Below are 12,837 nucleotides of genomic sequence, written 5' to 3'. Positions count from 1 at the left end.
TACTATATTCTTACCAATAACCTTTATGGTGTTATACTTTCAATAGTTATATAATAAATCTTACCCAAGAAAAACGTCTAGGTAGGTGCAGGGACTTCTTTTACTTGGTCCTTAACTAATGAGGGTGTAATGATACATTACCGCATTTTTTTGCATTTGATATATTTCATGGACATGTACATTTTGTGTACACAAAGAACAATAAAAGTAAATGAACGTACATGGGTTTAATTCCCACCCTAGGTATACATTTTGACTCTCATGACAGGTTGGAAGAAATAGATCTAGAGCAGATAGCATTTGACAATAATGTAATGCTAAAATGCTGATTGATGGGGTCAAATCATCAACATATTTTTTTCTAGTATACAGCAGCTCCTCTAAGGGTTAGTAAGGGTACTTTACTAAAAGTCCAGTGGCTAAGTCCTGTCTTTTTTGCCTCTGATATTTACTAATTTATATTATAATTTCTAATATTCTCTTGTGCATGTAGTAAGGCAAAAGCTATTGTTACTCTTAGTTTCCTCATTTGCCTTAAAACAATGGAATGTATTGATTGTTGATGTATGTCAAGTGACTTGTAATTTAACTGTCACTGCTAACAGAGACTTGGACTCTGGGTGATAAGTTTCCAGGCTGTTATGTCATTGGCAACTATACCATAAATGTCAGTTTCCCCTTTATAAGTTTTTAAGAAAAGAATTTAATGATAATATAATAATAAGTTGTAAAAAAAATGAAAAGTTAAGCACAAGTGACAAATCTAATTCCTGGCTTTTTATTCAAGAAAACCTAGAGGCATTGAAAAGTGACTGTGTTGCAATTTAAAATAAATGTTTTGAACTCAGAAAGTTATCAATATATATATAGAGAGTACAGATAATGTTTTAATTGGGCATTTGGGAATGTTTGCCTGTTAATTGAAGATATAATTATTATATGCCTTTTCAAATATATGTGTGGCTCTGAACTAGCTGTGGTTTAAAATCTAAGAATTGAGTTGGTTATCTCCATATTTATCTGATTTATTTCAACATCATTGATCCATTATATATTCACATATATAAATCATTGTAATACATGTACATTACTTTGCTCTTCATATGCCCTTTAATTGGAATAAAATATCTTGTCTTATACCACATTTCTTTATTTTAGTACTGACAGCACAGGCACTTGTCTCAAAAAAAAAATTTCCTATATACCTTAATATAACATATATATTAAGGTATATAGGAAATTTTTTTTTTGAGACAAGTGCCTGTGACTGACAGGTTAACTTTTAAAAGCATTTGTCATGAGTTTTTGTTTTTATAAAAGTAAATAATGTGATTAAACTGGTTATCTCAATTAAAAGAACTGACATTCTGCTTTGATACTATGAGATTATTTCTGATATCAGAATAATAAATTTCTTAAAGAACTTTGTCCTTTTTCAAAAAAGTTCTGAAAATACTGTATTTAAGTAAAGTCAGTTTTGTTTTTGTTTAAGACTACTATAATATGGAAAGTGACCACAATCTCTATGTTATACATTGAAGTAGTCTCAGGTTTTTGTAGTCCAATTGACTATGCATTTTAGAGCAGGTAAATGTGAATTTGGATTAAATTTGAAGTTGATTCAGTATATCTAATGACATAATACCACTATTTTATTTCAACAAAGCATTTTCAAATTTTATTTACTGGTCAGTTGATGTTATTATCCAATCAATAATTGATTATCAAGGACTTAACAGTTGGTTGCAGGACTTTTGAATTCAAATATAAGAAAGAAGAAAAAATATAAAGCAAAACTTCAAATATTACATATAACAGGATTTATGACAACTGCAGGATATATCAAATTACAATACAGCTTTTGTTCAGTGATCTTTGTGTTGATTATTATGTTTTAAATCCCTTTCTGGTTCTTTGAATGTTCAGATTTTTTTCTCTTGATTAAGGCAAGCAACAGAACTTGTACAACTTATGTAGTTTCTAATCTCAGGGTGAATCCAGAAAATTTTAAACATAAGTGGTGGTAGGCTCAACCAAGGATAAAAAGGAGGGTTCCAACTATATGCATGATCCCATTCAAATGCATTAATAAATCTTCCATAAAAAGAGCAGTTGGTTCCAATCATCAGACTCCCTAAGATCTGCAACTGTATCTTAAAGCAGCTATAATAAAACAAAAATTGTACATGTACTTCTGGCTACTTCAGATTGATTTTATTTTCAATCTATGGTAATGGTCACAATTTTGAAGACTTTATATTTCCTTTTTTTCCATATTTTTGTTTGTTTAAATGTAATCTTCTGCTTCTGCCTCTATTGTTACACAGGTTCTTCTGACAAATGACTGATAAACCCATCTTGTATCCTTCTATATACTAAAAGGGTGTTTGAGAATATATATACATTAAATTCAAGTTTCAGAGAGTCAGTCTGATATAAAATGTTGGTAATTGTCTTCTTTGGAAGTGTTCAAAAACCTGTAAGAACTTGAAAAAAATGTCATATTCAACATTTCCATGACTATTTTAATGTTACAACAGTAGGGGAACATGGAATATTGAAAGGTATTCAAGAACTCGTCGAAATAGATCTGCAATCATTAATTTTACTCATATTTACTGTTGTGAACTTGCAATTTCCTACGATGCGCGTACCGAGTTATCTCCCTGTGATCTCCGCTTCGCCACGAATAATCTGACAGAATTGCGTATCCGGGGTTTTTGTGATCTGATATTGTAATATGAGGAGCAAAAAATGGTTTTACTTCATATTTTATACCTCTCAACACGTTACCAAACCTATTTAAGGATTTATTAAGGATTTTCCGTGGACCTACGCAAATTTTCAGAAAAAAAGTTTCACTTCGCTCGTGAATTTATAACATTTTAACAATACTTTTTTATTATAATTATATAAAATAAGAAAGCTTATTCAATCTAGAATTGAACACTTTGGTTTTTATTAATGTACGAGTACAAATAAGACGATACGAGTCCGAAAACCACGAGGCATGCACGTTTACAAAAAAATCGTAAACTCTGACCTTTTATCACGTGACCAATGTCTTGAACTTAGAAGCCATTAAATCGTTTGCCGTTCAACTGTCTTACACTTTTCAAATGCACTTTTTAACTTACAAATTTGTTTCCATAAACAATTTTACCTTGAAGAAAATAAAATCACTTAGTTAAATGATTAATTAAACATTTCTTCTGTACTTGTTCAGAACATTTTGTCTTAATGCGAAGAAGAAGAGATATGGAAACCCGGAAATATTTCCATCGTCCTGTTGCTGACCCGTGTCAAAAATGTCAAAAATATTTTTAAAATGAGCTAAAATAGTATGTCATTTCTTCACATGAGTCAAATATAACAGAAATATTTAAAACTTACCCTTAAAAGCCCTCGAAATGACGTCTTCTTGGTGAAAAAGAATTGTTTGCAGTTTGTCGATAGCAGCAACGCGGAAGTTTTGTCAAAACGAGACACTGAATATCGGGATTGGGACAAGTCGGACCAAGAAAACTCGGACCACTTTTAAAGAAACTCGGATTAGATTGAAAGACAAATCGGACCACGTTGAAACAATGATTGGACCCATTTAAAACGGTTGATTCAATGGGAAAAAGGGGGTAGAGGACATAAGACCCCCCTTGTTTGATCGCCAATAATAATAAATAATTTTTCACGCTATATGTATATGTACTGGTAAATGCCTCCGTTATCCGAAGAACCCCTCGAAAGCTGCGAGGGTACAGTGGCATCCATGTACACTCTCTATCGGGAATAATGAGGGGGGATAGGACCTTTATCGGGACTCCGGGATCGGGTGTTTTTAAACTCGGGATTTCGGGATTGACCCTTTCGGGATCCGGGAATTCTTTATTCGAATTTCAGGACCTCGGGATTTCGTATTTTTAAGCCCGGGATTTCGGGATTTCGTGTTTTTAAGTCCGGGATTTCAGGATCAGGACCCCTCCTACCCCCACCCCCCCCCCCCTCAATAATGGAGATGTGTCAAAAAGTAAATTGATACGACATTTATTTTTACAAGGACAATCAATCCCCACCCAACACAACGTGAGTGCTAGGCCACCGGGAAGTCACGCTGTTATTATGGTGGAGGAAGCCGAAGAATTCTAGTCAAATCGGCACCTGGTTCAATCGGCACCTGGTCAAATCGGCACCCGGTATAGTCAATTCGCACCCGATGTAGTCATTTCAGCACCCATGTTGAATATGTTAATATCTTTTTCAGTATTTTAAATGCCGATTTAACCTGGTGCCGATTTGACTTTTTCTATAGGTGCCGATTTGACTTGTACCCGAAGCCGAAGTACTCGGAGAAAACCACCGGGCCACTCGGTGAAAACAGACAAACCAGAGAGATAACAAAAGATTGATCTCCAGGTCAAAGTAGGGGACAACTTTGACCAACCGAGGCCCCCAAAGTACCCATTCTAGTTTAAACTCCGGTCTGGGTACCAGAGATGTGTGTGAGAGGGTGAAAATTACCCTTCTGATGTACTGATATTTTTAGCACCCCGAGTGAGAATCGAACTCGGGACCTTCAGCACTGTAGCCATCGGTCTTAACCATAACAGAGGGGGGGAGGACCTTTTTAGGAACGTCGGAAACGGGTGTGTTTAAGCTCGGGATTTCGGGATTGACCCTTCCGGGATCCGGGAATTCTTTTTTCGAATTTCGGGATGTCGGGATTTGAATTTATTTAAATTCGGGACCTCGGGATTTCATGTTTTTAAACCCGGGATTTCGGGATCAGGACCCCTTCCCCCCACCCCCCCTCATAACACCACGAACTCACATAAAAATATATAAATGTTTAGTAAAAAAACGTCAAACATTTTTTTTTAAAAACTATTTGACAAAATTTCAATAGTTTGATGTATGCTTAGTTTGATGTATGCTCATTGCTCATTGGCACTCATACCACAGGTTCTTAAGACTTTGTCACCTCAGTGAGGGACTGGAATGGGGGGAGGAGGATGTCGTAGAACAACTGATTCAACTCAGTGACACATGTACATTCAGAAAGTTAATTAGCAATGTTTTTTGTAGAATAATATATTTGTTTTCTACAAGTTCAACTTGTATGCGAAAACGTGCACTTAATTTTCTTGTTGGCTTTATTTCAAGAAAAAAATAATTGACGTGTTCCCTTGGGAAATGCAGGAATTTTCACTTCCGCACACAAAAGTCTTAACACTTTCTGATATGTCAAATCCTCTGTTTGCTAAGAATTTATCTCCTGGTAAAAGTTTCGTTAACAGTCGACAATTTTAAGCTATTTTCTGTTTACTAGATCGTCCACCCTCACGTTCATCCAACCTTTAGACAGACGGTATACAAGAGGGTGTGGATGGAGTATAAAGACTAGAGTAAAATGGGCAAAATAAAGAATAGAGAATAATGGGGTGCTAAAATATAATGAACAACTGCAAAATTTCAAGAATTTGGTAAACATATACTGATTACAGAAAAGAACAATGTTACGTCAGAATACAGTTATCAAGTTATTGCAGAAAAGCCATTATTTTTAAAGATAAAAAATAACGAGCGAAAAAAATTAAAGAATAAAGAAATGAACCGGGATCCCAATCAACACCCACATATAATGACAAATCAAAAACTTCACAGTTACTTGACCAGGTCTCAGCTCGGGCAAGTACATTATAAGGTCTCTATAAAAACAGTAAAACAATGTCACAAAACTAGGAAACTGTCCATGACACAAAAATATGTAACTTTACCCTGACACAGAAATATGTAACTTTACCCTGACACAGAAATATGTAACTTTAACCTGACACAGAAATATGTAACTTTACCCTGACACAGAAATGTGTAACTTTACCCTGACACAGAAATATGTAACTTTACCCTGACACAGAAATATGTAACTTTACCCTGACACAGAAATATGTAACTTTACCCTGACACAAAAATATGTAACTTTACACTGTCACAGAAATATGTAACTTTACCCTGTCACAGAAATATGTAACTTTACCCTGACACAGAAATGTGTAACTTTACACTGTCACAGAAATATGTAACTTTACCCTGACACAGAAATATGTAACTTTACCCTGTTACAGAAATATGTAACTTTACCCTGTCACAAACATAGGTAGCTACTTTGTAAAAAAAAACTGTAAATTTGCCCGGTCACAGAAATATGTAACTTTAAATTTACTCCGTCACTGAAATATATAACTCAACCCTGTTACAGAAATTTGTAAAAATGCACCATGTCACAAACATATGTAGCTACTCTTTGAAAAAAACTGTACATTTACTCGATCACAGATATATGTAAAAGAATTTTGTCACAGGAGTAACTTATCAGTCCACAAGAAAACATATTCTAAGCGCCCATTGTATAAATGTGACGTCTGTGGAATATAATTTTGGCACAGGAGTAACTTATCAGTTCACAAGCAAACATATTCTAAGAGCCCATTGTATAAATGTGACGTCTGTGAAAAAGCATTTTGGTCACAGGAGTAACTTGTCAGTCCACAAGAAAACATATTCTAAGCGCCCATTGTATAAATGTGACGTCTGTGGAATAGAATTTTGTCACAGTAGTAACTTATCAGTCCACAAGAAAAAATGTTCTAAGCGTATAAATGTGACCTGTGTGGAAAATAATTTTGTTCACAGGAGTTTAGTTTAAACATATTTTATTTACTCAAAGTAAAATGGATTGGACACAAGTAAGCCATACTTATGAAGTCCGCTCCAAATAACAATAATTTACAATAATTACATTAGATGTAAGTTTCATTATAATACGTTATTCTGATTGGCTAACATGTTATTCCGTAAACAATTGCACCAGACAATAACATTTATCATGCATGATGACACGAGGTCCCACAAAAAAGTGCACAGGTGAATTAAATAAAACTGGATAAAAATCGTGTTTTCATGATTTTAGCTTAAAAAAATGTAATTATAAGTATTGAATACTTCTTTTTGAAACTTTATAGGGTTGTAAAAGCGTTGACCGTGCGTACATTTTTAGAATGAAGCGCTTCCGCGCTTCATACAAAATGTACTTCGGTCAACGCTTTTGCCACCCAATAAATTTACAAAAAGAAGCATTCAATTCTTAAATAAAATATTAATATGAGCATGCAATATCAAAATAAACAATATTTTACGAGTAAATCAATTGATGAAAAAAAATGAAACAGAAATAAATGTAGACATTGAAAACGATGATGATGCTGATAATGATGACGTGAATGTATCGTAAATATATCTTCTACATAACAAGAAATCTATCAGACCTTTTGATAAATTTGAATACGTGTTTGAATATATTCACGTTTTGTTCATACGAGATATTCGGATTACCAGATGTAAGTAACTTAACATATAATATAAGGTCACCAGGAAGCCATCTTAGATAATTCATCAGAATTTCTCTCTGGTGTATATATAAAGAGCAGTCGAAAAGGAAATGGTGTACAGTCTCAATATACATCCACAGAAGCAAGATGGATCAGCAATTATATTGACTCTAAACAAGTCATAGTTTAAGAAAGATGAGTAGCATCTGAATTGTGTTAGAATCATATTAAGTTTCCTCGGTCCATATAGATAGTGCTTTGGTACATCTTTATTTGTGGTATTTAACCTTTTTAATTAGATTTTAAACTTTGATATAGAGTCTGATTTTCGAAGGGACAAATCGGTATGATTCCATAGGTTAATAGTTGATGGTATAAAAGATTCTTTAGTAAGAGATATTCTACAAAAAGGAACAATGATGTCATTGCCATTTCTCAAGGGATATGCAGTTGTGCTCTGTACACTAGGTGGAACAAGTTTGCACAGATAATCCGGAGCTTGGTTATGTTGAATGTTATAAAACAGTTGTAATTTTCGTCTTTTTCTCCTGTCAGCTAAAGTTTCCCACCCAATTTCTTCATACAGAATTTCAGATTTTGTAAATATAGGCAAACCAGTAACTATTCTAGCAGCTTCTAGCTGCAAACTTTCAAGTTTATTAACATATCCTATCCCGCAATTATCCCAAACTTCAGTTGCATATTAAAAAATTGGTCTTATAAATACTAAATAGAGTTTTTCTAAGTTTTTCCTACAAAGCTGATACTTGAGTTTTCTCAGGATATTTAAATGTTTCGTAACACTGATAATCAGATTGTCTATATGATTGTTCCACCGAGCATCAAAGCAAAACGTTACCCCAAGGTGTTTGTGACATTTTGTTATAGGGACTTCTTTATCATTTAAGCAGAATTTTAGAACGGGTGCATCTTTATTTGAAAAAATCATTATTTCTGTTTTGTCAGGATTAAAAGACATTAGCCACCTCCGTGACCATTCGTTTAGCTCTTCGAGGTTTCGATCAATAACATTTTTTATTTGCTCTTGGTCGTTCCCCGAGTAGTTAAACGAAGTGTCATCCGCATAGAGTCTGGTAAGAGATGTGAGTTTCTCTGCAATGTCATTTATATATATTATGAATAATAAGGGACCAAGTACTGAGCCTTGAGGTACTCCAGCTGAAAGACTGCAAAATAAAGATGATGATTTATTAATCACAACTTTTTGTTGCCTATCACAAAGATAACTCTCAAACCAATTAAGTAAATTACCGTGTATTCCGTAAGCTTTCATTTTATGCAAGAGTCCTCTATGCCAAACCTTGTCAAAGCTCTCGAAAAATCACAAAAGACAAAACAATTTATTTCCTTCTTTTCTAGTGAGTTAAGAATACAATTATACATTTCTAGTAGCTGATGTACAGTTGAATTTTTTGGCAAAAATCCAGACTGATATTCATAAATTAGTTTATTCATATGTAAATGATTATATACATGTTTAAAAACAATTCGTTCCATGATTTTACCTACACAGCTTATTAACAAAATTGGTCTATAGTTTGAAGGTAATGATGAATCACCTTTTTTAAAAAATAGCAATAACATTTGCAATCTTCCAGCTAGAAGGATACTTACATTGTTGAAGAGATTTATTAAATATTATTTGTAAAGGAACCGCCACTTTCTTATGGCAATTTTTCATAATTCTGTGACTAATCAAATCTGATCCTTATGCCTTATTCGGATCAATAGTTTTGATAATATCAATTATTTCATTTTGATTTATGTATATATCTTGAATATAAGTATTATTTTTTTTCTTTAAACTCTGGAATAGGAACATTTTCTACCTCGAGTTTAGATATCAAAACAAAGTATTTGTTTAATAAGTCGTACTTCTCGCTATCCTCATAAACTATGTCACTGAACTCCTCATCTTTTATTATGTTTTGTAGAGGAGGAATATTATTTGAACTCTTATTCGACTTTATCAGCATTTTCATTATTTTCCAATAGTTTTTTTAATTTGGAGCATTACTCAATATAAGGTTATCTAAATTAGTTTCAAATCTTTCCTTAGCAATTTTTTTTTAAATTGTTAACTTATCAGACTACAGGAAAACACATTCTAAGAGCCAATTGTATACATTTGACATGTGTGGAAAAGAATTTTGTCACAGGAGTAACTTATCAGACCACAAGAAAACATATTCTAAGTGCCCATTGTATACATTTGACATGTGTGGAAAAGAATTTTGTCACAGGAGTAACTTATCAGTCCACAAGAAAACACATTCTAAGTGCCCATTGTATACATTTGACATGTGTGGAAAAGAATTTTGTCACAGGAGTAACTTATCAGTCCACAAGAAAACACATTCTAAGAGCCCATTGTATACATTTGACATGTGTGGAAAAGAATTTTGTCACAGGAGTAACTTATCAGTCCACAAGAAAACACATTCTAAGTGCCCATTGTATACATTTGACATGTGTGGAAAAGAATTTTGTCACAGGAGTAACTTATCAGACCACAAGAAAACACATTCTAAGTGCCCATTGTATACATTTGACATGTGTGGAAAAGAATTTTGTCACAGGAGTAACTTATCAGTCCACAAGAAAACACATTCTAAGAGCCCATTGTATACATTTGACATGTGTGGAAAAGAATTATGTCACAGGAGTAACTTATCAGACCACAAGAAAACACATTCTAAGTGCCCATTGTATACATTTGACATGTGTGGAAAAGAATTTTGTCACAGGAGTAACTTATCAGTCCACAAGAAAACCACATTCTAAGAGCCCATTGTATACATTTGACATGTGTGGAAAAGAATTTTGTCACAGGAGTAACTTATCAGACCACAAGAAAACACATTCTAAGAGCCCATTGTATACATTTGACATGTGTGGAAAAGAATTTTGTCACAGGAGTAACTTATCAGACCACAAGAAAACACATTCTAAGAGCCCATTGTATACATTTGACATGTGTGGAAAAGAATTTTGTCACAGGAGTAACTTATCAGACCACAAGAAAACACATTCTAAGTGCTCATTGTATAAATTTGACATGTGTGGAAAAGAATTTTGTCACAGGAGTAACTTATCAGACCACAAGAAAACACATTCTAAGTGCCCATTGTATAAATTTGACATGTGTGGAAAAGAATTTTGTCACAGGAGTAACTTATCAGACCACAGGAAAACACATTCTAAGTGCCCATTGTATACATTTGACATGTGTGGAAAAGAATTTTGTCACAGGAGTAACTTATCAGACCACGAGAAAACATATTCTAAGTGCCCATTGTATACATTTGACATGTGTGGAAAAGAATTTTGTCACAGGAGTAACTTATCAGACCACAAGAAAACACATTCTAAGAGCCCATTGTATACATTTGACATGTGTGGAAAAGAATTTTGTCACAGGAGTAACTTATCAGTCCACAAGAAAACATATTCTAAGTGCCCATTGTATACATTTGACATGTGTGGAAAAGAATTTTGTCACAGGAGTAACTTATCAGACCACAAGAAAACATATTCTAAGTGCCCATTGTATACATTTGACATGTGTGGAAAAGAATTTTGTCACAGGAGTAACTTATCAGACCACAAGAAAACATATTCTAAGTGCCCATTGTATACATTTGACATGTGTGGAAAAGAATTTTGTCACAGGAGTAACTTATCAGTCCACAAGAAAACATATTCTAAGCGCTCATTGTATAAATTTGACATGTGTGGAAAAGAATTTTGTAACAGGAGTAACTTATCAGTTCACAAGCAAACATATTCTAAGAGCCCATTGTATAAATGTGACGTCTGTGGAAAAGCATTTTGGTCACAGGAGTAACTTGTCAGTCCACAAGAAAACATATTCTTAGCGCCCATTGTATAAATGTGACGTCTGTGGAATATAATTTTGTCACAGTAGTAACTTATCAGTCCACAAGAAAAAATGTTCTTAGCGTATAAATGTGACCTGTGTGGAAAATAATTTTGTTCACAGGAGTTTAGTTTAAACATATTTTATTTACTCAAAGTAAAATGGATTGGACACAAGTAAGCCATACTTATGAAGTCCGCTCCAAATAACAATAATTTACAATACAATACTAATATGAGCATGCAATATCAAAATAAACAATATTTTACGAGTAAATCAATTGAGAAAAAAAATGAAACAGAAATAAATGTAGACATTGAAAACGATGATGATGCTGATAATGATGACGTGAATGTACCGTAAATATATCTTCTACATAACAAGAAATCTCTCAGACCTTTTGATAAATTCGAATACGTGTTTGAATATATTCACGTTTTGTTCATACGAGATATTCGGATTACCAGATGTAAGTAACTTAACATTTAATATAAGATCACCAGGAAGCCATCTTAGATTATTCATCAGAATTTCTCTCTGGTGTATATATAAAGAGCAGTCGAAAAGGAAATGGTGTACAGTCTCAATATACATCCACAGAAGCAAGATGGATCAGCAATTATATTGACTCTAAACAAGTCATAGTTTAAGAAAGATGAGTAGCATCTGAATTGTGTTAGAATCATATTAAGTTTCCTCAGTCCATATAGATAGTGATTTGGTACATCTTTATTTGTGGTATTTAACCTTTTTAATTAGATTTTAAACTTTAATATAGAGTCTGATTTTCGAAGGGACAAATCGGTATGATTCCATAGGGTAATAGTTGATGGTATAAAAGATTCTTTAGTAAGAGATATTCTACAAAAAGGAACAATGATGTCATTGCCATTTCTCATGGGATATGCAGTTGTGCTCTGTACACTAGGTGGAACAAGTTTGCACAGATAATCCGGAGCTTGGTTATGTTGAATGTTATAAAACAGTTGTAATTTTCGTCTTCTTCTCCGGTCAGCTAAAGTTTCCCACCCAATTTCTTCATACAGAATTTCAGATTTTGTAAATATAGGCAAACCAGTAACTATTCTAGCAGCTTCTAGCTGCAAACTTTCAAGTTTATTAACATATCCTATCCCGCAATTATCCCAAACTTCAGTTGCATATTAAAAAATTGGTCTTTTAAATACAAAATAGAGTTTTTCTAAGTTTTTCCTACAAAGCTGATACTTGAGTTTTCTCAGGATATTTAAATGTTTCGTAACACTGATAATCAGATTGTCTATATGATTGTTCCACCGAGCATCAAAGCAAAACGTTACCCCAAGGTGTTTGTTACATTTTGTTAAAGGGACTTCTTTATCATTTAAGCAGAATTTTAGAACGGGTGCATCTTTATTTGAAAAAATCACTATTTCTGTTTTGTCTGGATTAAAAGACATTAGCCACCTCCGTGACCATTCGTTTAGCTCTTCGAGGTTTCGATCAATAACATTTTTTATTTGCTCTTGGTCGTTCCCCGAGTAGTTAAACGAAGTGTCATCCGCATAGAGTCTG

The 12,837-nt window shown here is 33.6% G+C and overlaps 2 protein-coding genes across 2 annotated transcripts; both read left to right on the top strand.

Moving 5' to 3' along the window:
- Window positions 1-9,536: 9,536 nt before the first annotated feature.
- On the top strand, window positions 9,537-10,187 carry LOC134718379 (zinc finger protein 248-like). The gene has a single exon (XM_063580877.1). It carries the CDS (start codon window positions 9,537-9,539, stop codon window positions 10,185-10,187), a length of 651 nt encoding a protein of 216 aa, XP_063436947.1.
- A 22-nt stretch (window positions 10,188-10,209) lies between these two features.
- Window positions 10,210-11,250, top strand: LOC134718378 (zinc finger protein 33B-like). Its single transcript, XM_063580876.1, has one exon. The coding sequence runs from the start codon at window positions 10,210-10,212 to the stop codon at window positions 11,248-11,250; it is 1,041 nt and encodes a 346-aa protein (XP_063436946.1).
- The last annotated feature ends 1,587 nt before the right edge of the window (window positions 11,251-12,837 follow it).

This window comes from Mytilus trossulus, chromosome 5, assembly GCF_036588685.1.
Source record: "Mytilus trossulus isolate FHL-02 chromosome 5, PNRI_Mtr1.1.1.hap1, whole genome shotgun sequence".
Lineage (NCBI taxonomy): Eukaryota > Metazoa > Mollusca > Bivalvia > Mytilida > Mytilidae > Mytilus > Mytilus trossulus.
Note: the sequence above shows the minus strand (reverse complement) of the source record. Positions and strands in the feature narration are given on the sequence as shown.

Excerpts from the sequence above, each read along its gene's own strand:
- LOC134718379 (XM_063580877.1), top strand. The coding sequence starts at position 9,537 with ATGTGTGGAAAAGAATTTTGTCACAGGAGTAACTTATCAGACCACAAG.
- LOC134718378 (XM_063580876.1), top strand. The coding sequence starts at position 10,210 with ATGTGTGGAAAAGAATTTTGTCACAGGAGTAACTTATCAGACCACAAG.